The following is a 27,987-nucleotide window of genomic DNA, read 5'->3' as shown; positions in this document are numbered from 1 at the left end:
GAGCTTTGTTGAAGCATAATCTGCAAACAACAAATAAAAGAATTTAATAAGGGTAAAATCAATCATGGTTTTGCCATAGTTTATATCATGAAAACATAAAGAGCAGGATTATATGTAATAAGTAAGGAAATACAAAATGATTCAACTATGGGAAGATGGGGAGGCATTGTTGTGGGCCGGGGTTCGGTGGCGATAAACGACCACGAGGTGGAGCAGTGGAGTCGTCGTCTCCCACCTAACACCTGCAATTTAGGTCGTGACTCTCGGACAACTCCGAAAGGTCACGGGTCACTGAGGACCGTGGTCGCCAATATTTTGACGGTGTGGGGTGGGGTTAATTGCCTAATTTCAATATACCTAAATACCTACATCGTCCACCTACCGGGGAAAACCACACCCTCGACCAACTAAGTCCGAAACGAGTCGCTATCATCGACTCGGATCTGGCGTAACCGAGTGGAAGTTACCAAAGCTGTGCTGGACCAAATTAATAACCTCTGGCACGAACGGCCTTGCTAATTTGCAATACGCACCATGCTAGGCCAATGGAGGAAAGCACAGAAAACGAGCTGGCACATTTAACAGGGGTTTATTTTACAAAGAATAATCGGGGAGGGGAGATACAGAGCAGAGTTATCCGAATAAGAAATTGTAATTTACAAGGAACGAAAAGCACTTAACAATTTCTACTTAACAGACGGGGCCTATGGACGGACACACACACACACACACACACACACACACACACGAAAAGAAACCAAGATTTTATTGTTCCCCTCGCAGCCGTGAGGAGAGATGAGCTGGAGGTCAGAGTAAAAGAGTACCTGCCGTGCTCGGAAATGCGGCACCTGGTGGCTAATGGTCATCGGGGCACGGTCCGGAAGCTCGTGCCAGGCTCGTGGTTCGGGACGGAACCCACGTGGCGAATCGTCAGGACACTCGAACTATGATCCGTCCACGTACCGACAAAACCGCCTTCTCCGTGCAGCCACCGACAAGCGCAAAACAACAACCACGGCTCCTTTCGTCCACTCCACTCCTGTCCACAGAACTCTTGTCCACCGAACTCTCGCGCCAATGCCAAAGATAATGACACACGGCCTTCCGTCCACACCACTTCCGTTTTTCCACCACTCTCCTCCCACACGGGGCGGGGCCTTGGCGAGAATCATCTTGCTGTCCGTCCCTCATTGGCCTACGGCCGCACCTTTCCAAGGGGGAGCCGTGGCCCATGCTCGGTAGCCACGAATATTCCTCGTGGCCACGCTCGCACAGAGAGTAATAGGATCTGCCCTGAGAAAATCGTCGTACCAGAGGAATTCGTCTGTGGGGATGGAGCGTGATGGGTTGGTTGGGTCATGCAGATGGGATGTAGATGGCTGATGTAATAACCTAACTAAAGATGTCACAACGCACGTTTTCGAGTCTCCCACTAGACAAAAAGGAAAGGGACCTATCTCACACGCACTTACCTGCATAACTAACTTTGGGACCTGAATGTTGAGTGCGCATGGTTTCCAGATTTGTAACAGTATTTCTTGTCATTATATTTCGAATACATAAATGACAGCGAGAAGGCTTCAAGAAAATTATCATTTCTGTGTCCAAGCATACCTTCAAGAAAAGGGTATTCGGTATTTTAATAAATATGTTCTACAACATAAGAATGAGGTATTTTCAATAAAAGATTGGTTTTATACTGATGTTAATAAACCAAAAACTTTGGATTTAATTAAAATGTTAAATAATGAAAAAATTATAGAGTTAAGAAAACGCAAGGCTCTTTTAGAAATTCAGAAGAAATTTTATTTGTTTCCTTTTGTAAAAAAAATTATTTTGGATACAGGAATAACAAGAAATCCTGATGAATACATGTATGATATTCTCTGGGGTGTAAGTGATTCAAGGAGAGTAAGGGACGAGGAAGGAGTTGAAGAAACTGAGACAAAGGAGAAGGAGAAGAGAGGAGAGGGAGAGGGAGGAAAGAGAGAGAAGAAATAAATATTAAAAATATGGAAACCAGTGAGATTAGAAAAAGATTGGGGGTATTACAGAAAATAAATAAATCTCAACGCACCGAGGAAGAAAACAATGAATTGACAAGTCTATTAGAAATATTTGCGTCAAGACTTTAAACATAGTTTTCCTTGGTGTGATTGAAATTTTTTCTTTTTCTTAAATAAATGGAGGAGAGAGTGAAGACATTTCTGAGGATTCTTTATGTTTTAAAAATCAAGATTCAAATGTGCATGTTGGAAACTAAAAAGGTTTTCGCACTCTGCAGGAATTTTTCTCATAAATAAATGAGTTATTGTCTCAAATGTAAAAAGAAAACTAATACTAAAAATATCTCATATTTTAAAAGTAAAAATAACAACATTATACAAAAAGGCATATGTTCGGTGTGTGGCTCAAAATAGTAAATTTATCTCCAAACACAAACGTGGGGGAGATATACAAAAGTTTTTATCAGGAAGTAAATTTACAACTACTGGAATACCAGGGGAATTACATCGACCACGGTATTCTTTCTGTGGTCCAGGAACAAACTTGAATGAAAGATTAGATGAGGCTGACAATCCCAAACCGTGGAGCAAACCTATCAATAGGGTTGATGAAGTGTGCATGAGGCACGATATTGGTTATGGGAATACCACAACGTTGGAAGAAAAACATGAAGCCAATAGAGAAATGTTGTATAATTTGTCTCCAATACAAAATCCAACCTTGAGAGAAAAAGTTGAAAGGTTCATCGTGAAGATGATCAGTGCTAAATTGAAACTTAGGCTTGGAAATTCAAAAAAAACTTATAGGCTCTAATGATGTCATTAACATTTAAGAGCAATTAGCTGATGAATTACATAAACCAATAATCACAAAGTTTCATAGAAGGAAGTTCCAAGGAAGTTGATTATATCTGGTCCGCTGATTTGATTGAACTCAATAATGATAAGGGGTACAAGTATGCTTTAACCGTTATTGATTTGAGGAGAAGATATGCGTGGGTTGTCCCTTTAAAAAACAAAACAGGTAATACTCTTATGTTAGCCTTTCAACAGATATTTAATAAAAGTAAGCGAAAACCCCAAAAATTGTGGACTGGTGAGGGTACAGAGTTCTACACCAAAACATTTTTGAATTTTCCAAAAAATAACAACATTATATTATACAGCACCTTTAATGAAGGAAAAGTACAAAAAAGCCACATCCACATTATACAAGAACCACATCCACACAATCCCCATACGCATAAACCCTACCTCACACAAGCTCTACCCACCAAAACCACTTCCACACAAGCCCCACCCACACACAATCCCCATGCACACAAGCTCCACAGACATAAACACCACCCCACACAAGCTCCACCCACAAAAAAACCACATCCACACAAACTCCACCCATACAAGCCCCACCCACGCAAACACCATCCACATCCATCCTATTCACATAATTAGTGATCAATTTGTTCCCCACACACGTTTATTAAACTAAAAAAAATTTGCTCCACCCACACCACCTCCACCCACCCACACAAGCCCTACCCACCCACACAAGCCCCACCCACCCACACCACCTCCACCCATCCACACAAGCCCCACCCACCCACACAAGCTCCACCCATCCACACAAGCCCCACCCACCCACACAAGCCCCACCCACCCACGCAGGCCCCACCCACACAAGCCCCACCCACCCACACAAGCCCCACCCAACAAACGCAAGCCCCGCCCACCCACACAAGCCCCACCCAACAGACACAAGCCCCACCCACCCACACAAGCCGCACCCACCCACACAAGGTCCACCCACCCACACATGGTCCACCCACCCACACCAGCCCCACCCACCCACACGAGCCCCACCCGACAAACAGAAACCCCAACCACCCACACAAGCCCCACCCAACAAACACAAGCCCCACCCACCCACAAGCCCCACCCATCCACCCATCCCACACAAGCCCCACCCATCCCCCACCCCCCCACACAAGCCCCACCCATCCACACAAGACCCACCCACACCCCACACAAACCCCACCCATCTACAAGAGCCCCACCCCCCTATGCACCCCCACCTTTGACCCACCACCCTCCTCATCCCACACACACACGGGGAGGGGAGGGGGTGGGATGAGGGGGTGGTGGGTCGTTGGGGGAGCGCACCTAACCCCCCTCCCCCTCCTTTATTCTTTTTTAATAAATAATAATTAAATAATTGAAAGCAAAGCAAATATAATTCATCAAGATTGAAAATATTCAACATTTTTCTTTGGTTAAATATTCAGTTGCGAGAATGAACGATCTTTCCCAGCAGTCTGCTTCAGATGTCTTGTGATTTTGAAACTCGATCAACATCTTCTGTTCAAAACAAAGAGTGAAGAACAATTAGGGTATATAAAGATGATTATATTATGATATTAATAAAATAATAAATATAACATTTACCTCCAGAAGATGGAGTTTTGTGTCCATTTCATCCAGATGAGCATTTAAACTGGAACAAGTTTGAAATGAATCATCACCCCGTGGAATTTCAACATCTTCCCATTCAAGGTTGCAAAATTCATTCTCTTCACCACCCATGTATGATTCAGTCTTCATGCTGAAAATAAAAAGCAAGTAGTCAAAAATTACCACCAAGTTGTGGTATTGCTTTTAAATGAATTACCACCATACCAAATAAAAGGTTGTGTCTAAGGAGAACAAAAAAATACAGAGAGAGAGAGAGAGAGAGAGAGAGAGAGAGAGAGAGAGAGAGAGAGAGAGAGAGAGACAGACAAACACAGAGAGACAGAGACAGACAAACAGAGACAGATAGAGACAGAAAGACAGAGACAGAAAGACAGAGACAGAAAGACAGAGACAGAAAGACAGAGACAGAGCGATAATTTTCTCACCTTGGACTCAGGTCATTCAAGATCAAAAGACATGAGAGGACTTGTTTCCAGTCAACAATAATATCATACAGTTCATTTCGAAAAGAATAAATATCTTCAAGGAAGTCATTCATTTTTATCCACTCGTCGTGTAATTCAGATAACTCATTTTCAACATCAGTTATCAATGAAGTTCTTATTGGGGACAACCTGTTAGAAAAAATAAAATAAAATAATTATTAGTCATATCATGATTTAATTAATAATCAATTGCTTCACCATCATTCTAAGAGGAAGCCAGACTTTACAATACACACACAAACTTACCAATATTGTGATGGGTTATCTTCTTCGTCAGATGAAAGATAGTTCATGTCTCAGTCATTTACCATTGGGACAAGATGAGAAAAATGAAAAAAAACTGTCAAACAGAAGAGATTTTCAACTGAAAGAAATTGCCTGACTTATCAACACATCTTCACACAAGTTGGTTTAAATCAGCAATTTGATGACGTAATGGGAGATAACATAACAATGGTTTTTCCAGAGTGAGTTTCCACAAAGGAAATGACTTGGTTCTGGCGAGGCAACCGTTCTCAAGCAGTCTGACTCATTTTAACACGAAAATGAAAATGCTTTAAATGATTTTGATAAAACCGACATTGAAAAGCCGTTTACTTCGTTCTGTTAGTGTTCTGATGATTTAAAATATAACCACGAGAGACAAGGCACACAGAATACTTCCTCATTTTCACGGCACGACTCTGCTCCAAAAACACTTCCTCATTTTACAAAACTGAAGGAAATGAATGTTATAAGAAAATGAACTTCTTCCCGAAAGGACAACATGGACAAATATTCATTGGTTCGCTCTTTGAATGGAATGAAAATAAAAAAGGAAAGAAGTGCTTTAATCAGTAAGTATCAATTTAACATTTGCTTGAATGGGAGGGGGAGGAAATCTGTCTCCTATTTTGGGCTTTTTGGACCTTGAGACAAAGTTTTTCCCTTTTCCCTATTCATTTGAATGGCTGCCTCAGCAGCCCCCATTTATCCTCTACTCATATTGGATTGAAGGGAAATATATTTTTAATCTATCTCTGTCTCTCTGTCTCTCTGTCTCTCTGTCTCTCTGTCTCTCTGTCTCTCTGTCTCTCTGTCTCTCTGTCTCTCTGTCTCTCTGTCTCTCTGTCTCTCTGTCTCTCTGTCTCTCTGTCTCTCTGTCTCTCTGTCTCTCTGTCTCTCTGTCTCTCTGTCTCTCTGTCTGTCTGTCTGTCTGTCTGTCTGTCTGTCTGTCTGTCTGTCTGTCTGTCTGTCTGTCTGTCTGTCTGTCTGTCTCTCTCTCTCTCTCTCTCTCTCTCTCTCTCTAACCGCTGCATCAATTGACGTGAGATTTCAAAATTATGATCTAGTAGAGATGGGGAATATATGTTTTAAATTTCAACTTGATCGGACACACGGTCTGGCAGCCAGAATTATTTATTTTTTGGATCTTGGTTCTTTTTGATTTTTTTTTTTTTTGTAAAAGGCTCAACTGGCTGTGCCTAGATGGGTTTGAGGGTAGAGGAGTAAGCAGTTGAAACCCCATCCAAGTTCCTCTTGCTTGTTCCTTATCCATGATACCCATGAAACCCTATCCCTATCCTTGCTTTTTGCTTGTTCTGGTTCCTTCTGATGACTCCAAAAGTGGTACCTATTTCATTTGGTCTTCCATTTGATTTGAATTTCATTTTTTTTAATTATAAATATGCCCACCAGAAGAGTTGGCTTGCACCAAGTCCTTCTCAAGACTGCGTGGGATAAGTAGTCTATGAATACCATCAAGTTGGAGAAAGAAACAAGCCTTTAACCACATGACAAAGCATCTAGGCCAATGCAAAGGCATAAAAGCATTCTTAAAACATTCAGCCAATAGATTTAAATTACAGTAATGACTGCAAAAGTTGTCTCTGATGTTAATTCAAATGATGATGTAATAAAGAGCAAGAGAATATTCATTGTATTTCGCAAGACACACAAACCTATCCAATTGTCCATTAATTTTAAAGGGTGAGGAAGCCACACTTCATTCAGGACATTCGTGAGAAAAAATAAAAAGGCAAGAAACAAGGGAACACTTGCATGTTCATTAATGTTTCCGTTTTACATTAATTATTTTCATGAGAATGTTTTGAGTAAACAAAAATATGGTATAAAAGGCTTTTTTGCCTCAAGCCTGTTTCACACCCTCATCTAAGACAACCTTGTGTTCTGTAATTTTCTTCTTACTCCTTTAAGAGGAGAAAAGTAACTTGGAAGACAATCCCACGATCATCAAAAGCAGATGAGAGAACACATGAACTCAGGAGGAAGGGGAAACAAGCTCGGCAAACGCATCAGAACAAGCAGACAGATTTTGTTCCTCTTTGAAGAAAAGGTAACAGGCTCATACAAAATGATGCATTTTTTGTCCCATTAATGCCCTTGTAACTAAGCTCAGCAGACTTAAGAAGAACCATCTGCCTTGTCGACCATAAATCTCTTATGTTGTTCGGTACAGTTTCCTGTAAGGTGTGTAACAATAAATAATATGACTGGCAAAAGTGCTGTCATAGTAGCATTAATCTTCTGGAAAGGCAACCACCATACCTAATGCATTCGAAAATACTTGGTGTACCTCCTGTCGCTTCGCTGGCAAGTTTAATAAAAAGACACCACTTTGTTCATGACAAACATATTGCACGGCTATCTGCGAGTGTCAACGAGGATGTAAAATAAAGTAAAACACACGAAAAAGATGATCTTATATAACACATAATTGTTGTTGCCATCGATGTGGTTGTTTGTGTGCTCCTTCTGTGTCCTTTTATTTTTTCTATTGCTTCGAGAAGCATTACTGTATTTCCTTTTGTGTGCTCCTCCCGTGTCCATGTCAAGGGTTCCTGCTAACGTAGAATAATAAATGTTACCATTGGAACCGCTACATTAAAGCTCGAGGTCCTGCATCCTCAATCCCAGAAACATGGGCTTTTAAAACGAGCAAGTTTGTGATCGAACCATTTTACATTTACTCACTCTTCCTTATGTTTACCTTATACGGATTTGCATCAATCAATGTCACTTAAATGATCGTATGGAAAAACACTTTAAATTCTCGACATTTTATCTTTACCCTTTGATTGCTTTTCATGCATGCAAGGATGGAGGAACATCTGAGTGAAATCTATGTCAAGATTAAAAACAGAAATCAAAGCAGTGTATATGTTATGAGGTCTAACACAGAATGAGAGAACCTAAGGAGTTAGAGGAGATATGAAAATGCAGCAAAGACAATGGAAGACCAACACATTGAAAGCTGATGACTAGTGGGCACTCGATGTTGTTTTAATGTTGAAGTTTGGCTCAAATTATGTTGTAACGGTGAACAACAATGCAACCTCCATTCTGCAACATTGGTTGATGTTGTTTCATCGTATTTTTAGCTGCAGGGTATGTGTTATTCCTCACTTTAACAAAGAAGTAAAGTCCCACAAAAGCTGTTCATTGCAATGTATGTAAAAATGGTACAACAAATACAGTGCACAGAAGGATACTCTGAACAGTCAGTTGTGGGAGTGTTACCAGGTAGTGTTTTCCACTGTTGTTACTCATATTCAGAGCACCATTATCAATGATGTGCAAGAATAATATTTGTTGTGTTTCCAAAAGAGGTACCATATGTGAAATCATGCATATTTCTTTGCAGGTAATGGGTGTGAAACAAATAAAAAGCCTCTCAACTTGAAGAGAAAATAGGACTGCGCATCCTGAAGCTCTCCTGGATCAGGTGCAACAGTCACTCAAACCTCTCACAGACTCCCTTAAATCCTGAATATTTTGTAATGTCATGAACAAACTTTGGTACATCATGGGTGATGAAGATTGTAGTCAAGATTCATCGAAATCATGTGTAGTTTCGGAGAAGAAAGAAAATACCTATTTTAGAGGGGGGTCAAACTCCCCCCCACCCCCATAGACCCCTCTAACGAGTACAGATTTTGATGAGGTTGATAAATTTTGGTACATCATGGGCGATGAAGGTTGGGCTCAAGTTTCATCAAAATTGTGTGTGTAGTTTCAGAGAAGAGAGCAAATACTTATTTTGGGGGGTCAACCACCCCCCCCCCCCCGTAGACCCCGTTAATGAGTGCAGATTTTGATGCAGTCGATATACTTTGGTATATCATGGGTGATGAATGTTGTGCCCAAGTTTCATCAAAATCGTGTTTGTAGATTCAGAGAAGAGAGTAAATACCTATTTTGGGGGGGTCAAAAACCCCTGTCGACCCCTTTAATGAGCACAGATTTTGAAGGGGTTGATAAACTTTGGTACATCACTGGTGATGAAGGTTGTGGTCAAGTTTCATCGAAATTGTGTGTGTAGTTTTGGAGAAGATAGCAAATACCTATTTTTTGGGGGTCAAAAAAACCTCCACCGTAGACCCCCTTAATGAGCTCAGATTTTGATGCAGTCAATAAACCTTCGTTGGGCATCAGATATGAAGCTTGTGGCCAAATTATCAAAATCTTGTGTTTGGTTCAAGCGATAATGACTGAAGTGTTTACAGACTGACTGACTGACTGACTCACTCACTCACTCACACTGCTCAATCGCATAAGCTCACCTGACTAAAATTCAGGTGAGCTAAAAAAAAAAAATGCCAAGAAAAAGGTAGACTGGAGGGAAGCATAATTATGCTTCCCTCCAGTCTACCTGTTTCTTGGCATTTTTTTTTTTTTGATTATAATCAGCTCGACCGGGCATTGCAAGTCTAAATGCTTCACACCTATATCAAAACCAAACTCAAAGTTGAAGATACCTCAGAAGAAACAGTTAAATCACCACACATTCTTTGGACCTTCTTGCATGCTATAGTCACAGCTTCATCAGAGGTGGTCAATGAATGAAAAGGGAGGAGAGTTCAATCTATGGCAGAAGATGTAATGTTTGTAGTGTCAGGGGGAGTGAACTATTCTAAATCACCTGTTAGGCATCTAACTAAAATAAGGCAATGTCTGTGTATCTGTATATCTGTTCCTTATGGAATTCAACACGGCTTAGCTGACCTTCACCAAATCTTGCATTTGTTCTTGGAGGGAGGAGGTATTGCGGGTGGATGAACGATGCAAATTCTGATTGGAAAAAAATCCTCTCGCTCCCAGAGTTAGCGGGTATTGATTGGTGTGAATCAAATGCATGAAATGCAAGCAGTAAGAAATTTATAACTGCATTTGACAGGTTTTCACACTGTCAGCTATAACGTTGGTGAATGTCTCGAAACTGAATTACTCACCGACATAGAAGAGATGGACATGGCTATACTAGAGGGATTGCTCCTGCAGTAATGTCAATCCACTGCTCTGACTTTTAAAAATATGATGGGATGACAGAAATACAAGAAGATTACAATACTTTGCATAGCACTGTGAGTGCAGCATATCAAGGAAGAGTGAACCACAGATAGCTGTGAAGTTGCTTACGATATCATCAGATACAGAAGAACATGAGCAAGTAACAAATGAGGTCAGCAGTCAAGAAACAGACACACAAAATAAACATGTAAATAAAAAACAAGAAATGTACGACTATGAGTAGGCGCGTCCATCTCCAATATCAACATGCAAACTAGAACGTATACATTGACATCGACATTTTGATGATATGGAACCCTTTCCAGAGCTGAAAAAAGTGCATTTCATAAAATGGAATATAATTTCCTTAAATTCGATCTCATTTCATGATATTTAAATGTGAGAAGCAAAAATGCAGTTTCAAGTAAAGTGCAACAGATGTGCAAACATGATCATGACATGTTGACATCACCCACAAAATACATAATTAAGCCAATGTCTGTGGCCAACTATTTATTTGTTTCTTCACGGTTTTTGGGAGTATATTCTCGAAAGATGCAAATGAGTCTGCCCCCTGTTATAGATGCGTCTGTGCAGCAGTGGAGAGAATGCGCCAATGTAGCAGATCTTTATTGACCAAGCTGAATGGAGACATTAAATAAAGGATTGAACACGACAGTGAACGGATTTTAAATCAAGAGTTTCATTTTGGGAGCTTCCGACTCGCTTGCAGTTTGAGCACAACACAGACCTCACATGCTCTCCGTGACCCTCCAATCACCAACACTTCCAGTAGTACAGGATAAATGTTCTTATAGCATCTCAAAATACAAAGCCAGTCCACACCCGCTTTGTACTCAAACTAAACTTGACGAAACCAACAGTTTAAAAAAAGAAAAGGTAAAATTTCATAATTGGTGTTCTTCATATTCTCAAAATAAAGATTTGTTGAAAGTTTGATAACAAAAGCTGGAATGGAAAATAATGAAACAGAAGCGATTACAAAACCCAGCCGTCATGCGCTATGCGGTGGATGGGCTAACGAGGGGTATTTGTACTTACTGTGACTTTGCCCTTTGACATTTTGACCAAATTATGAATTAGTCTTTTCGCGATTGCAAAACCCCGTCACTCGGGCTGGCAACAAACATCTTGTTTAACATGACAAAATAAAAAAAATAAAAAGAAGGATGCCTCACATGCTGCTATCTATTGTTATAAAGAAACAGGGTGTTGAATATTGTCGTTATGCAATAATTCCTACACTGCTTTACCTTTTAGCAATCTAAAAACTTTCCCCAGGAATTTTTCAATGTTTAAAAAAAAAAAAAAAAAAAAAAACCGCTGTACTTGCTTGCATTCCTTTTGGGAACTAGTTCACTTTTTGTCATAATTGGTTTGGGTTTTACCAAATTTACATTGTGGATTAATGCTTGCCATTCATAAGCTGAGGTTGAATTATTTTAGGGACATAATCACAATATAAAGGATAAAAAAGTTTATCACATACCATAAAATAAATATGGGACATAAGAGCTCCCACTCCTGGCTGATATAACAACAGTGAAAACACAAGAGAGAAATTTTGAAAAGCTTCTGACTATTTCACACATTATAGTGGTATTAGCTCATCTTGGAACTAGTCATTATGCGTTTCATAGAAATGTCACAAACATGAAAGCAACATATGGCGATGCAACACCGAAAACCCATTTACAGCATCCAAGACTTCAAATCAATGAAATAAACAAATGTAACTTAAACTCATAAAGCTCAAACAATCACAGCATTGCCAAAGATGCAGAAACATAATAAATATTTCATTGTGGAGGAAGAGTTAATTAAATTTCATGATGTCAAGTAAACCACATGAGGGATCCATTATGAGATAAAGGTTGTGAACAATCATAAAATTCCGGTGCAATTGAAAAACGTTTTACCACCGTTGATGCACAATCTTTTACACCATCTCATTTAACATGTTAAATTTGTGATTTGTGCCTGTTCTTTGTGTCCTTTATGACTTCCCCAAAAAGAGTAACTTTCCTGTTTGGAAAGATTTTCAATTTTGTTTAACTGTCAGACAGGTAGATCAACTAAAACAATTACCTTTACTCATTTGTGTACATAAACACACTCGGAACAAGATTCCGTACAATTCGCAAAATTTAGAGCCAATGCATTGCTAAACTGCAGGTTTGTGTTCCAATTCATTTTAGTGTTCAAACATATATAATTAATTGAATTGAAATTAAGTAGTTCCTCGATCATAGACTGCAGAGTTGCCAACACTGAGAGAAGATGAAGCAATGGGATGGAAAGGATCGGTGGTGCATTGCAGCAAAGCGACTATGGGGGAGTGGGGTGGTTCCCCTTTCCCCAGGTGAGGAAATATATATATATATATATATATATATATATATATATATATATATATATATATATATATATATATATATATATACATATACATACACAAATGTTTGGTACCACAAAACTTCAATATGGATACAAATAAACACGACATAATAGTGACCGAAGCTTTTCTTGCTGCACTCTTCAGGGTAAGATCGCAGCAAATGAAGGAGGAAGTGAAGGCGCGTGCTTATATACGCAGGTCTGTATAAGGTAGACACTGATTGGTTCAACCGTAATGACGTCATGGTTAATCCGAACACCCATTGGTCGGCTCATAATCTTCACCTCGAGCTCCCATTGGCTGGAGAAGAGTTCGTCGATGATTGACGTTTGCAACCACATCCTGTAGAGAGGGGGGATGGGTTTCCCCAAAGGTCCATTCGCCATTTGTTACCGTACTTCCCTTGATCTTTCCATGCTGAAAGACACACAGAGATCGTACAAATTCCTTTGACAACATAATATTGGATCGGTGGTAAGGATGAAAGTTGCTTCCAAAATACGTAAATGAAACGAGCTCCGACCTCGGCTCAATATGCTGAACATATCTGCATTGTACTGGTCTGCACAGATAGGGTTGGCAACCAGGTGCTGTGTAATGGCAGATGAAACAGATACAGTGGCTGGTGGTTGCTGGATATTTCGACATGTTCGCACTGGTTGTGTTCTAACCCTCACAATCTTTCTTCGAATCGCCAAGGGACGTGTTGTTTGATCCGATCAGCCAATCTTAATGTTGTGCGGCCCACGTACCAAGCTCACATCGGCACTTAAACTCATAAATAAGATTGCAGGTTTGTGAGGTGGGGAGCACATCCTTATTGACTGGTGTTATCAAATGGCGAGAGGTAAAGATTACTCGGGGTTGCACAGCCAGAAACATGTTGGATACAATATGTTTGATTTGTACTTCAAACCTTCATGATGATTGCCCTTTCCAAGGCATCCTGATAAAGACTGGACATTTGTCCGGACCAATCTTCCGATCTTTTGTTGTGTTTAGAAACTTGTGCACGTATCTCTTAACTATATGCTCAGGAAACCATTCTCACTGAATATATTTATGATTTTGTCAATTGCAGCAGGAAGATTACAAGGGGAACAAATCCTCTGTGCTCTGTTAAGCAGGATATTGACGAAGGCAATTTTGTATATACTGCCCTGTATACGCAAGACAAGTGAGGCCAACATAATGGCATCCTTTGATATTAAAAGCTTGTTCACGAATTTACCATTGACGGAGATGATTGAGATATGCACACATTTGCTGGATATCACACCAATCTGGAACAACCGATGATCTTGGAACACATCACAAATACATATATATATTGTTGTGGTTACCAAATTCGCAAACCACCATTCAGGTCCCTTAGGTGAGGTATCTCGGTAAGTACATGTGTAGTTAGGTCCAAACCCGTTGTCTAGTGGGAATACATGTCATTTATGCGTGCTGCGACTCTTCAGGATAGCCGTTTTTCTTTTACTATCTTTATTTTGGACCAACCGCCATGATTACCACCACAACCACAACATCAACCACCAACCACAACGCCGCTTCACCACAACCGCCACGACCTTCACGTCACACCTCGCAACCGTAGCATCGCCACCGTTCTTGCCCCGCTGTGGGTACCGGTGTTGGACTCGTGCAGGGCGCGCGTCGAACAGCGTGTACAAAATCACGGATTTTGTGCTTCAAAAACGGATCAAAAACGACACACGCCCACTTTTTGCCGTCCAATCGGTGAGCGAGGGGCGATTTGGCCCCGCCTCCAGGACGATCGATATATGCAAATTTGTGGATCAAAAAGCCTTTACGCCCACTTTTTCTCGGGCTAATGGGGAGCGAGGTGAAAGGTCAAAGGGAGGGGGTCAAAGGCGAAGCTACGGGGGGATAAAAGGACCGTGTTCGTCAGTCGGGAGAGTCGGGGAGTTGGAGAGTCGAGAGGGGAGAGTCCAAAGAAGAGTCCAAAGAAGAGTCCAGAGTCGGAGAGGCCCGAGGCGGAGAGGCGGAGAGTAGGAGAGTCGGAAGCAGAGGGTCAAGACTTCGCGGGCGGTGGAGCTGCTCGTCGTGTGCGGAACGGAGGGGACGGAGCTGTGGAAAGGCGGCGACACCAGACGAGGGGGTGCTCGCGTCGTGCAGGAAGCTGCACCCGAGGGAGGCCGACAGCGCGACCTGGCCGAGGTGGAGACGCTCGTCGCACATAATAAAGATCCTCTATACCCCGAGCATCAGCAACCCCCTCCTGTTTCCCCCCGCGCTGAGATAGTGCGACCAAGGGGGCCCCTTTCCCACCCCCTGCCAGACACTGTCCGCGAGGTCCGCGGAGTTGGGGCGCCATCGCCGCTCCGCGTCTCATCACCAGACGGGTAGGCGCGACCCGGTCTCGGCCTCAGGCCCGCCTCATCCTTGAGGGTATTCTTTTCCTTGGTTTTGGGTATGTGTTGTCGGCGCCGTCTGTGAGGTAGAATTGTATGTGTTGCCGTGTGCTCGGTAGTCGGTATTAGCTCTGCATTGTTTTCGCTTTTATATTTGCTTTTTGTGTAAATGGAATTGTGTTTTTTCTGTGTGCTTTTGGTGGAATTGAATATGTGTGCTTTCCGTTCGTCGCGAATAAATGTGCTTTATTGTTGAACTGTTTCCCGCTTCGCTTCGTCATTTCTCCCATTGAACCCTCATCTTGCTTCACGTAAAGGGTTGGTAGTGGGCTGAATACGCCCGATAATTAATCGAACCGTCGAGGTCGACGATAACACCGCTCGGTTATTCTGATAGTACGGAACGGGTCGCTTAAGTGGCCCGTGTCCGAAGTCGACCTGCGGCGAGGTGCGATCGCCCGGTCTACCCTCCGCGTGGGTACTTAGGTAGGTCGAATTTGGCGAGCAACCCTATCCCAAGCGGGGGCTGATTGGCTCGATCGCGGTGAGACCGAAAGGTCCACCCGTGACTGGTTCCCGGCGTTAGTCCGAGAGGGTCACGACTGGATTGTCCGTCCGGTGGGCGACGTGCCGCGATTCGAGTTACGTGGCCGTCAGCACGCCGGCGGGCGCGAATACCGCAACAATATATATATATATATGTATATATATATATATATATATATATATATATATATATATATATATATATGTATATATATGTATATATATATATATATATATATATATATATATATATATATGTATGTATATGTATATATATATATATATATATATATATATATATATATATATATATATATATGTATATGTATACACACACACACACACACACACACACACACTTGCAGTGGAGGATTTTTCCATCGTGTGGTTGATGCATCTTCTGGCCTCCGCGAGGACATTCATACGTACCATGCACGGCGGCCACGCTGATGGAGGAAAGGAAGATTGAGATATAATCAGATCTAACTATGAGACCCACACAACGCACTTTGTCCCGTTTACCCATTAGACATGAGGGAAAGGTCTAACTACACGTATATTAATGAATGAACTGTCTGGGGATCACTGTATGTTGGGTGCCATTGCCTTAGAGGCATGCGGTTTCCAGAACCGCAACAATATACAGTCATGATCCGCTTAACGACGTTCCGGGCAATGACGGATCTTATATATGACGGATCTGCCAGCTCTGAAAAAAAAAAAAATAAATAAAATGTAACAAAAATTCCAATCGCCGAGTGATGTCGCCTCGTATAAAAAATAGCACATACAATTATGTACACTGTACAGTAAATAATACCTCATAATGATAATAAACGACATTGTGGCCCTGTTATAATGCGATCGTTGAGGTCCATAAAATGTCATCACAAAAAAAACAGGATCATGCTAAATCGGGATTCAAGGAAATCGGCTTTCAAACTGAACCAATGTTTGCACGTTTACCTTCGAGCAAGTAAATTACCTTTGAATTGAAGAATTCCGTGAATAAATCGTTGTTCTTAGTCGACATTAAAACACGAATTTATTTTTAGTGAAGCTTTTTATGTTGTTAAAACAATTGCACTGTTCCGAAAATATATATCACAATTGACAGGTGCTCGTTTCTTCATTTGTAAATTATAACATCGATGCAATGATTATGTATTTATAAAATCCAAACGCTAATTATTCACCTTTCGAGAATCGATGCGAGAGGAGATTGTAAGCTGCTGCTAACAACACCGATGGCAGTCATGAACAGCACAAAGGTAAATGTAACGTGTCTTCCGTCTCTCTTGGATGTGTGTTATAATTGCCGACAGTATTCAGTACAGTAACATGCTGTACAGGTTTGTATCTGAGCAGCAATAGGCTACACCATATAGCTTAGCTGTCTAGGTTTGTGTAAGTACGATGTTCGAAAACGAAAAAAAAAATGATGTTCGCACAACGACGACGTCGCTTAACAACGCGTTTCTCAGAACGTAACCCCGTCGTTAAGTGGCGCATGACTGTATATACAAATATATCAACCGCACCTCCCGACTGTTATGGTGAGCATCGCCAAAGATAATGTCTCACACGGTAAAACCGCATAACCCACAAAGAACAACTGTCCATCTGCCACACAGACGATTGTTCCCACTAACGCAAACCATTCAACCAGAAGGCACATGATGTGATCGGCAGGTAAATAAACGAGCACTCTCCTGATCTCTGTTGGACATCATCCTACACCAACGTGTCACCTACAACCCAGAGGCCATGGTCCAGCAACTCTGTCAAACAGACAAAAATTACATGGTCAACATCAGTTAAACATCAAACGGAACTGCTTTTCTGGATTTCAGGCTTGTTTGCCCTCAATAGGACATACCGACAAATGTTTAGCCAATGATGACCACATTTGTTGTTTAAACATCAGAAGCACCTCCTGACTGTTATGGTGAGCATCCCCATGGATTATGTCTCACACGGTAAAACCACATAATCTGCAAAGAACAACCGTTCATCTGCCTCCCAGACGATTGTTGATGTGCTCTGGTGTTGGACTATGTCCACTAGAGATCGGGGGAGTGTTCATCACGCTCCACATGTTTCGACATAATTATATATATATATATATATATATATATATATATATATATATATATATATATATATATATATATATATATATATATATATGGTGTCCCAAAAAAATATACAACTTTTAAAATGCTTCGTTTGATCCTAAAAAGGCAGTAATTTTGTCACTAATGCTTCATTTCTTGTTGCAGAGACCCTGAAGTTTATTTTGATACCAGGCAAGCGCCAGAAAAATGCCAAGACTGACCGTACAACAACGGACGAAAATTGTTGAACTTTGGCACCAGACGAAAAGTGTCATACAGGTGCAACGTCTTTACTCGAGACATTTCGGTATCCACTTGCGCCATGCACCAAAACTTTCAGACAACAAAGTGCACCATCGCAAAGTTTATCAATGTGGGAACCATCTGTGACCTTCACAAGGGTCACAGTGGTCGGAAGAGGACAGGTCGTAGTGAAGATGATGTGGAAATGGTGAGACAGGCGGTCATTCAGAGTCCAAAAAAATCGATTCGACGACTTTCTGCCGAGACAAACATTCATAAGAGCACCGTTCAGAGGATCCTTCGCCAAGACATTCATGCCTTTCCATACAAAATTCAAACGGAAACGGTGCTTACTGATCAACAGAAATGCAAACGACTACACTTTGCAAATCGGTTCTCAGGAAAGTTGGAGGAAGATGCAGACTTCCTCAAAAAACTTCACATGACGGACGAATGCCATGCTCACTTGTCTGGGGAGGTAAACAAGCAAAACTTTCAGTACTGGGGAACTGAAAATCCTGGTAATGCATCAACTGAACTGGTGCCTCGATCTGTTCTCAAAGTCACCATGTGGGTGGCGGTTGGTTGGTATGGGATAATTGGTCCATACTTCTTTGAAGATGACCAGGGACGCACTTGCACAGTAAACCAGAGGAACTATCATGAAATGATTCAGGAATTCTATCTGCCTGAGCTATGTACTCAGGCCCGTAGGCGAAACAATCTGATCCAGATGAGAACCCAGTGGTTCCAGCAGGATGGGGTACCACCCCATACAGCCAGGGAAACAAGGCGTTTTCTCAACCAACATTTTGAGGGCCACTTTATCTCCCTCTTCGAAGACGAATGGCCACCGTATTCCCTGACCTTACTCCTCCAGACTTCTTCTTGTGGGGGTATCTCAAGGACAGGATCTATGGAAACCCTAGGCCTCAGACTCTTGATCAGCTGAAGGAAAACATCCACCGAGAAATCCAGAACATTCCTCAGGAAACGTTTCCCAAAGTGATGGAGAACATGACAACGCGTTTGCAGGCAGTGATTGGACAACGTGGAGCCCCCGTCGAACATGTGGTCAAAAAGAAAATGACGATTCTATACCAAAATTTAAATTTTGGTGGCAATTTTGACATTGGTACAATAAACTTCAACCTTTCAGCTTTCTATCCAGCCATATATCTTTTTAAAAAAATATATGTTATGACCATCCTCTTTGCAGATGAAAAGTTGTATTTTTTTGGGACACCCTGTATATATACATATATACAAAGATAGATATATAGATATATACATATACATATCTGTGATGGTTTTCAGACACCCCAGAGAAGCATATACAATACACATGGAGGAACCTTGGTGTAATTATCTCCATAGTATATTGTGTAGCTGTAGCTATATTGTGTAGTCGGTGAGAAGGAAATATGCGTTGTGTTTGTTATTGAATCAAAACCCATTGTGACTCTTTTATTCTCCATTATATATATATATATATATATATATATATATATATATATATATATATATATATATTTCTTTTTCTTCCCCCCCCCCTCCCCCCTCATCCATACATGCTCTGCAACTCGCTTCATGCAATATTACAAAACCAGCAGCCTCGAGCACCACATTACAAAGCTGGCAATTTACTCGAGAAAGTGCACGGAGGTGGAGAGCGTGATTGAGTGAGTTTCCATGCAGGCAACGGGCCCAGCCAGCAGATAATTCCCAGACACGTTGGCCACATCTACACACTGACTCACACTCTACCTGTCTCTTGTTATCCCTGTTCTACTTTGTTCACTTTGAATGCACTGAGCTATTAACAAGCACCAATTGTTCTTTTCAGAGCACACCAACTGTCACACCTCACGCTGTTTTCTCTAAGCCACATGCAGTCACCACATGCATCTCTCTCCACACATCACATCACGCCACCTACTCTCCTCTTCTTTCCTCCCCTCCCCCCTCTTTTGTTGGGACCAATGTAAGCCTGATTCCGACCCCACCTTTCCCCTCCCTGTGAACTCCCACTCCACCCTTTTCCCTCTCTCCTCCCACCCCCTCCCTGTGGACTTCCACCCCACCCCTTCCTCTCCCTCCTCCCACCTCCACTCACCCCACCCCCTCTCCTTCCAGATTCCACCCACCCTTTCCCCTGCCTCCCTCCACCCCACTCCATCTCTTCAGCTCCCACTCCACTGCTTCCCCTTCCTCCTCCAACCATTTTCCTTCCCTCCTTCCACCCCACCCCTCCCTCAGGACTCCAACCCCACACCTTACCATCCCTCCTTCCACCATCTCCCACACCCCTCCCTCCAGACTCCTTCCCCTGCCTTTTCCCACCCAAATGCAAAGCATCATTGTACACCACACCACCCTTTCCCCTCACTCTGGACAACCACCCCACCCATTCCCCTCTCTCTTCCCTCTCCCTCTCGCCAGACTCCCACCCCACCCCATTTCCTCTGGACTCCCACACCACCCCTTAACCCCCTCCCTCCAGAGTGAGAAAACTAAATCTCCAAAAAAAAAAATCATTTCAAACAATCTTTTCTGCATAAATAGTGAGAAAACCCCATGTCCAAAAACAATATTTAACATTTTTATCCATATGAACAGTGAGAAAACCTCACCTCCAACTGGAGAGTTCATAGAACACCTTACCCCACAATCTCGAGAGAGAAAAAAAATTCTGAGCACGAGCCACCATTTTGTCTGAATTCCCCAATGCTGAGAGCGAGAGTGGCAAATTTGATTGGTTGAGATGGTGTAAAATGGCATAACATTTTCTCCAAAAAGGCTAAACTGAAGGTTTGTGGAAACAAGGTGATTTGTGTTCCACAATGTTCAAGCATATAATTCCAATTGAATCCGTCCATAACTTTTTGAGATATCCTGCTCTCAGACAGACAGACAGACAGACAGACAGACAGACAGATAAATGGACAGGGGTGAAAACATAATTATGCCACTGACTGATTCAGACATGTATATTAGGAAGATGGAAATAGAGATGAAAAATATATTATACAAAAGTATACTTCATGGTGTGGGTTTTCTCAAAAAAGTTTATGTAATAGGGTGCCTCACCCATTATTAGCACTTTTAAACCTTCCCTGTGTTACTGCTTTATAGCTTGCCAGAACGATGAGAACTCAATTGTTCTTCAACACTCCAGTGACACCTTTGGTCCAATCTACATTGTTGTTCAATCTCATTACTTCTCAGAGACTGTTTATACACCTTGCATTGCATTACATCCTCATGACTCTGTGAGAGTCCAAACTTGAGGGATTGTGATGGGGGATCATGACACCCTGGGCGATCATGACATCGCGATGCTGGCCCCCTGAGCTCACCTCCCGAAGGCAACTGCCCGCTTACACGCATTTGTCCCTCATTTCTCCCATTTATTGAACCGCCTTCATGAAAATATGCAATCCTACTCTTCCTTTTCGGACTTCAATTTGGCAGTACATCCCCCATCTCATGTCATCCCCATCCCGAGCTGCGATCTATTCTAGCACCATTAAGCCTACATATCTTAACCCTCTAACTTTCCTTCCCTTCTCTATCCTCATTTCCTTGCTTGTAGTGGGGCAGATTAAGTCAGTATCCAACAAGAATCTCTCAGTTGATGGTACAAGCTCGAAATGTGGTATACATGTGCTCCAGGACCCATTCTCTCAGAAAAGTATGTTACCCACGTTGAAAAACAAAATGGCCGCCATTTTTCAAGATGGCCGTCTCATAAAATAGGAAAAAGGGTTTTCAGTGCTAAACGTCATAAATAGGAACATGCTGTTGATCCAAACGTTAAATCGATTGTATTTTGACTGGAGAAATATATTTTGGCACTAATATTCGAAAATGGTTACCAGTTTTCAAGATGGCAGCAATTGCATGACTTAAAATCAGTACTTTTGTAGCTGTCTTACAAAATTATCACAGATATTGCTGGGCAACATCTGTGATCATGTATTGAGGTCATGCGGTCAAGCTCTATTACATTATGTGAATAAGAGTGATGTTAAAGCACAACCAGGGCACACTGGTGACATCACTGCTGTGAGACTCAGCATGGGGTTCAGTGTCGGCTTATAGTGTACTACTTGTAGCTGGAGTTTACTAACCTAAACTGTAGTTTGTAGTATACTCGAGTGTCCCAAATGCTATCTAATAAGCCCCTGTATATATTTCAGCTACAAGCATAGCTAGTTGTAGTATTACACTATTAGATAGCCGTGCCTGAATTGACAGGATGTGCCAGCGCGGGAGAGCTGAGCCAAGGGCAACGGGGCTTCAGTTACCCGGAAGGTGTACAGATCGCACGGGACTTAAATGGCACTGGATGAACGATCGGGCTAGGTGTAGGGCATTTGTGTGCATGAACCTAGTTGTGTCCCATATCTCAATGTGCTTCTGTATTTTGTACGGTTAGGTGGTAAAAGGATAAACCCTCGGCCTTAACCTGTTCAATATGTCCACTAATAATCCGTTGAGTTGTACTCCTAAAACTGACTGGAAAAAGTGTTGCCTCTGTCAGACTGATACAAAAGAAGAGTTGAAGTCTCCCCCAACCCGTTATGAGTGTAGTTCTGATGGTTATTCTATGATAGCAAAAAACCTACCACAATTTCAGGCAATCCACCAGTTACCGATCAGGTTAGACCCATCCAGATTGGATGAAGGAGGTGGTATTGAGGATACACTGAGGCGAAATAGTGCCAAGTACCACCAAAATTGTTGCAAAATGTTTGACAGCTATAAACTTGAGCATGCCACTAAAAGAGCAGCTGAAATTCAAAATGATGTAGGAGAAGGGCACTCAAAAATGCGAAGAACTAGCATGGAAGTGCAACGGTGTTTCCTATGTGAAAAGATACAACCAAAGTCAAAGTTGCGACAAGCCAAGACCATGCAGCTCAATGAGAGGCTTAATGAATGTGCTCGCAATCTTAATGATGGCAAGCTTTTGGCTGTCTTGAGCGGTGGAGATGTGGTTGCCCTGGAACTGAAATACCACTACTCTTGCTTAACAGCTCTGTATAATAGAGAGAGGGCACACATTGCAGCCAAGAACAAAGAAAAAGTTAAGTCATCCCAAGAAAAGGAAGTCTTCCCTTTGGTGTTCTCTGAACTTCTTACTTATGTCATTGAGACAAGAAACAGCAGTGATGGGCCTGTTTCGTTTCGACTTGTTAACTTGGTGAGTCTTTACAAGGAAAGACTTGAACAATTTGGAACAGACATACCTGATGTGAACTCTACCAGACTGAAAGAAAAGCTTTTGGCAGAGATACCTGCGGTGGAAACCTACAAGGATGGACATGATGTTTATCTGACATTGAAGAAGGATGTAGGTCCTGTCATGTCAGAAGCATCAACCTACTCTGATGCCATCATTCTCGCCAAAGCTGCCAAGATATTGCGTAGGCACATGCTTGATCACAAATGTAAATATGAGGGCAATCTTCATGAGACCAGTATACGATTAATTACCTCCAGCTTTGCTCCAATTTGTCTGCATGATTGAGCATGGAGCAGACATAAAGTCTCAACTGAGGTATGGAGCAACTACAACTGACCTGACTCTGGCTCGCTCCTTCAATACAACTGCTTTGCCAAATACAAAGAAGGTGCTGCCACACACAGGCATTCCAGAGACAGAGAAACCCCATTTCTGGTCTACATAGGGATGTCTGTTCATGCTAAGACAAGAAAGAGACACCTCGTAGAAATGCTCCATGACCATGGTCTCAGTATTCCATATGATCGAGTACTCGACATATCAGCTCAGCTGGGAGATGCAGCTGTAGCCAGATATGTAGAGGAAGGTGTGTTTTGTCCTCCCAAGCTGAGGAAAGGTCTTATCAGCACATCTGCGATGGATAACATCAACCATAATCCCTCTTCTACAACGGCGACCACATCATTCCATGGAACAAGCATATCCATCTTTCAACATACAACATCAGGAAATCAAGGAGAAGTACGGGAACAAATTCTAATTAAGAATACCAAAGTAAAGAAAGTCCCAGAAATCCCCGACTCATATACAAATGTCTATCCTGCGTTCTTCACAACAAAGAACACTCTACTCCCAAAGGCAAAGTTACATATGAATATATGTCAAGTCTCCCCCGAACGAATGAATATGAGTGGTTGCAGAAGATGAGCCTCACACAAGAAGTACATGACAATGTTAACATCACTTGGTCAGCCCATCATGCAGAGAAAAAGAGAGGTCTTGCATTTGAAGTGAGTGTTACAGCACTTCTGCCCCTCCTTCATGATGAAGCTCTCAGTTGCCACTGTAAGGCACTCCATGAACAAAGTCAGGGATACTATTGCACACCTCAACCCAGGACACGTCCCTGTGATAACCGCAGACCAGCCTATTTATGCACTTATAAAACAAGTTCAGTGGCACTGGCCTGACCTGTATGGTGAGGATAAATTTGTTGTCATGTTTGGGGGCCTCCACATTGAGATGGCTGCTTTAAGGTCTCTTGGAACCCTACTTCAAAGCAGTGGGTGGACAGGTGCTCTTGTGAAGTCTGGGGTGGCTTCTTCTGGAATGGCAGAGTCCTTTCTTTCTGCCTCGAGCGTCACAAGAACACGCCATATGAACCAAGTTACAGCGTGTTGCCTCGACATGCTCCAAAAGGAAGAATATGAGCATCATTGTGTAGAAGAGCATGAAGAAGCTCTGGATTTTGATGACTGATGTGAGAAACGCAGAAAAGAGGGTCCTCAATTTCAATTCTGGGATCTTGTGTTGTCAATGGAATTGGTGACGTTCTCGTTGGTCAGGTCTTTCAGGGAGGCCAACTTCGGTTTGTATTGCGAAGCACTGGCTGCTCTTATCCCCTTGTTCTTTGCAAACAACAATGTGAACTATGCCAGATGGCTTCCCATCCATCTTCAAGACATGGTCACTTTGGAACACACTCACCCTGAGGTCTTTAATGAATTTCAACTGGGAAATTTTGTGGTACACAAGACTAACAGGGAGTTTTCTGGCTTGGCCATTAATGACCAAGCACATGAACAGGCCAATGCAGAAGTGAAAGGTGATGGTGGTGCCATTGGGCTTACTGAGGATCCAGCTGCACTGAGTAGGTGGATGGTGTCTGGACCAGAAGTTAGCGTACTATCACAGTATGAGTTGGCGTCACTGGCCAAAGTGGCAAATGAAGATATCACGCACCATGAGCAAACCAGCCTATCTCAGAAATCCTTCTCTGACAAGGTCCAGAAATTGTTTGGTGAAATGAAGGATCTGGGAAATCCTTTTCAGGAAGAATCAAAAGACCTGCACACCTTGGACTCAAAAACCATCGTGCATCCCAGTACTGCTGAACTTGTAAGGACTCACCTTGAGAAAGGTAAAGTTGCCTTCTGAGAATTTTTCAATGGTCTGGGTGATGGAGCTTCCTTCTATAAGCCCATCAAAATGACAAAGCAGACTTCTTTCGCCAAGAGGCAGCTGCAACTTCTGGTGACATGAAGCAGCAGGTACTCAAAGATGATTGCTGTCTGTTCTCGCAACTCTTTATATCCTGCCAAGCACGAGAGTGTGACCTGCTTGAGTTTTTCCAACATGAAAACCAGTCTTTCCCTGCGACGCTGAGTGACAGTGGGAAACTCCACACTGCTCAGAAGTCGCAACTTGCAAAAATTCTGGAAGCTACAGTTACTCCTCCCGACACTAGACCAGGATGTGATGCTGTTATCATTGATGGGTCCTCTCTTGTGTATTCATTGCCACCAAAGACATCAAAGACCTTTGAGGAATATGCTGCCCTAGATGTGGTTCCAAAGATTCAGATGTACTCATTGAATTTCACGAGGACAGACATAGTTTTTGATGTTTATTGGACTTCCAGCCTGAAGGCTGAAACAAGATCAAAGAGAGGCAAAGGGGATCGACGCTGAGTGATGGAGAAAACCAAGCTGCCACCTAACTGGAAAAGTTTCCTGAGAGACAACAACAACAAGACAGAGCTCTTTGGGTTCCTTGCTGATAAGATAGTGACCATGTGTCCTGACAATGTCGTTGTTGTGACAAAAGGAGATCAAGCTCCTTCCAAAAGATCCATCAGTCTTGATGGCTTAAGTCCTTGCAACCACGAGGAAGCCGACTCCAGAATCTTCACTCATGCTCTTCATGCAGCCAAGCAACAGATGACGTCTGTTTTGGTTAAAGCATGTGACACAGATGTTCTCGTTGTTACAGTCAGTGTTTTTGCTACCCTCCAAGACGCAGGCATGGAAATGCTGTAGGTTGAATTTGGCCAGGGTCAGTTCATCAAGTGGTTGCCAATTCATGACATGGTGGCAAATCTTGGCCCAGACAAATCCAGTGGCATGCTGTTCTTTCACACCTTCACTGGCTGTGATATTCTGTCAGCTTTTCGTGGAAAAGGCAAAAAAAAACTGCATGGCAGGCATGGGAGGTTTACCCTCAAGTGACTACCGTCTTCAAGAAGTTAAGTCAGTACCCACCAGTCGTGGAAAATGCAGACTACAACGTCCTTGAGAAGTTTGTCATCACCATGTATGACAAGAACAGCACTATGGACAAAGTTGATGAGGCAAGACTGGACTTGTTCGCTCAGAAGCAAAGGTCTTAGGATGCCATTCCACCGACAAGCGCAGCTCTCATACAGCATGTCAAACGGTCGACCTACCAAGCAGGCTGCATATGGGGCCAGGCAACAGTGTGCAAAATGCAAACTGAAAGCCCTGCTAACTGGGGGTGGCAGAAAGATGGTGAGGTCTGGCAAGTCTTTTGGACGACCCTTCCACCCATTGCCCAGAGTTGTCAGCAATTAACAAAATGTGGCTGCAAGACGGAATGCCGAGGGCGATGTAAATGCTATCGCTTCAGTCTCAAGTGTACACAGTTGTGTGTATGCAAATGTGAGGACTAAATGATTGATTAATCCACCACATGAATCAAAAGAGAATAATTTCCTGCTGTATATGCTACATTATTCTTCATTTTTTTCTTTTTGCAAAATGTAGCGCTAAAAGAGCCTGTCGTCATTCAATTCCGGTCATATCATCTTAGTTTTCAATAATTACGATTTTGTAAGTGCAGAAATGGATTTTTCTAACTCAAAAACATATATTTCGATGCATAGAACTTTAAAATAGCATTATTCCATCAAAATTTAGCTCAAACACAGATTCATACCACTTCAAATGGCGGCCATCTTGAAAAATGGCGGCCATTTTGTTTTTGAACATGGGTAACGTACTTTTCTGAGAGAATAGGCCCTGGAGCACATGTATACCAAATTTGGTGCTTGTACTACCAAGTGAAATATTATTTCAGTAATCTGCTGCACTATTGTTGCAACCACCTGCTGCCCCCACTGCCCTGAACTGTCTGTGCATTGCCTTTTTGCACTCTCTCCTCCATGAGCCCAGATTTTGTGTGCAAAAAAAACTTTTTAGAGGCTACTTAACTCATTTGACGTCCAAGCCATTCAAAATAGGAAGCACAGTGCATATTGTTGTGGTTAGCAAATTCGCAAACCACCATTCAGGTCCCTTAGGTGAGATATCTCGGTAAGTATATGTGTAGTTAGGCCCAAACCCGTTGTCTAGTGGGAATACATGTCATTTATGCGTGCTGCGACTCTTCAGGATAGCCGTTTTTCTTTTACTATCTTTATTTTGGACCAACCGCCATTGTTACCACCACCAACCACAACATCAACCACCCACCGCGGCGCCGCTTCACGTCACACCTCGCAACCGTCGCATCGCCACCGTTCTTGCGCCGCTTGTGGGTACCGGTGTTGGACTCGTGCAGGGCGCGCGCCGAACAGCGTGTACAAAACCACGGATTTTCCGCTCCAAAAACGGATCAAAAACTACACACGCCCACTTTTGTTCCGTCCAATCGGTGAGCGAGGGGCGATTTGGCCCCGCCTCCAGGGCGTTGGAGGGCGGTCGCTATATGCAAATTTATGGATCAAAATGCATTCACGCCCACTTTTTCTCGGGCCAATGGGG

General features: G+C 42.4%; 2 protein-coding genes across 2 annotated transcripts in view; both read right to left on the bottom strand.

Moving 5' to 3' along the window:
* Positions 1–1,870: 1,870 nt before the first annotated feature.
* Positions 1,871–27,987, bottom strand: part of LOC147031528 (uncharacterized) — a 100,920-nt gene continuing 74,803 nt past the window's right edge. Inside the window, exon 17 of the mRNA XM_085849731.1 lies at positions 1,871–1,939. Coding sequence (XP_085705857.1) covers positions 1,903–1,939 — 37 coding nt within the window. The 3' untranslated portion in view covers positions 1,871–1,902. The remainder of the gene's footprint in view (positions 1,940–27,987) is intronic.
* On the bottom strand, positions 4,200–8,764 carry LOC147031530 (uncharacterized). Its single transcript, XM_085857891.1, has 4 exons — positions 5,207–8,764; positions 4,901–5,089; positions 4,449–4,605; positions 4,200–4,361 (listed from the first exon to the last, which is right to left on the bottom strand). The coding sequence occupies exons 1-4, from the start codon at positions 5,251–5,253 to the stop codon at positions 4,260–4,262; spliced, it is 495 nt and encodes a 164-aa protein (XP_085714017.1). The 5' UTR covers positions 5,254–8,764; the 3' UTR covers positions 4,200–4,259.

Source organism: Eptatretus burgeri, chromosome 2, assembly GCF_056783735.1.
Source record: "Eptatretus burgeri isolate ZD-2024b chromosome 2, Ebu_testis_v1, whole genome shotgun sequence".
NCBI classification, from domain to species: Eukaryota; Metazoa; Chordata; class Myxini; order Myxiniformes; family Myxinidae; genus Eptatretus; species Eptatretus burgeri.
The sequence above is the reverse complement of the archived record's forward strand: the minus strand, read 5'-3'. Positions and strand labels throughout refer to the sequence as shown.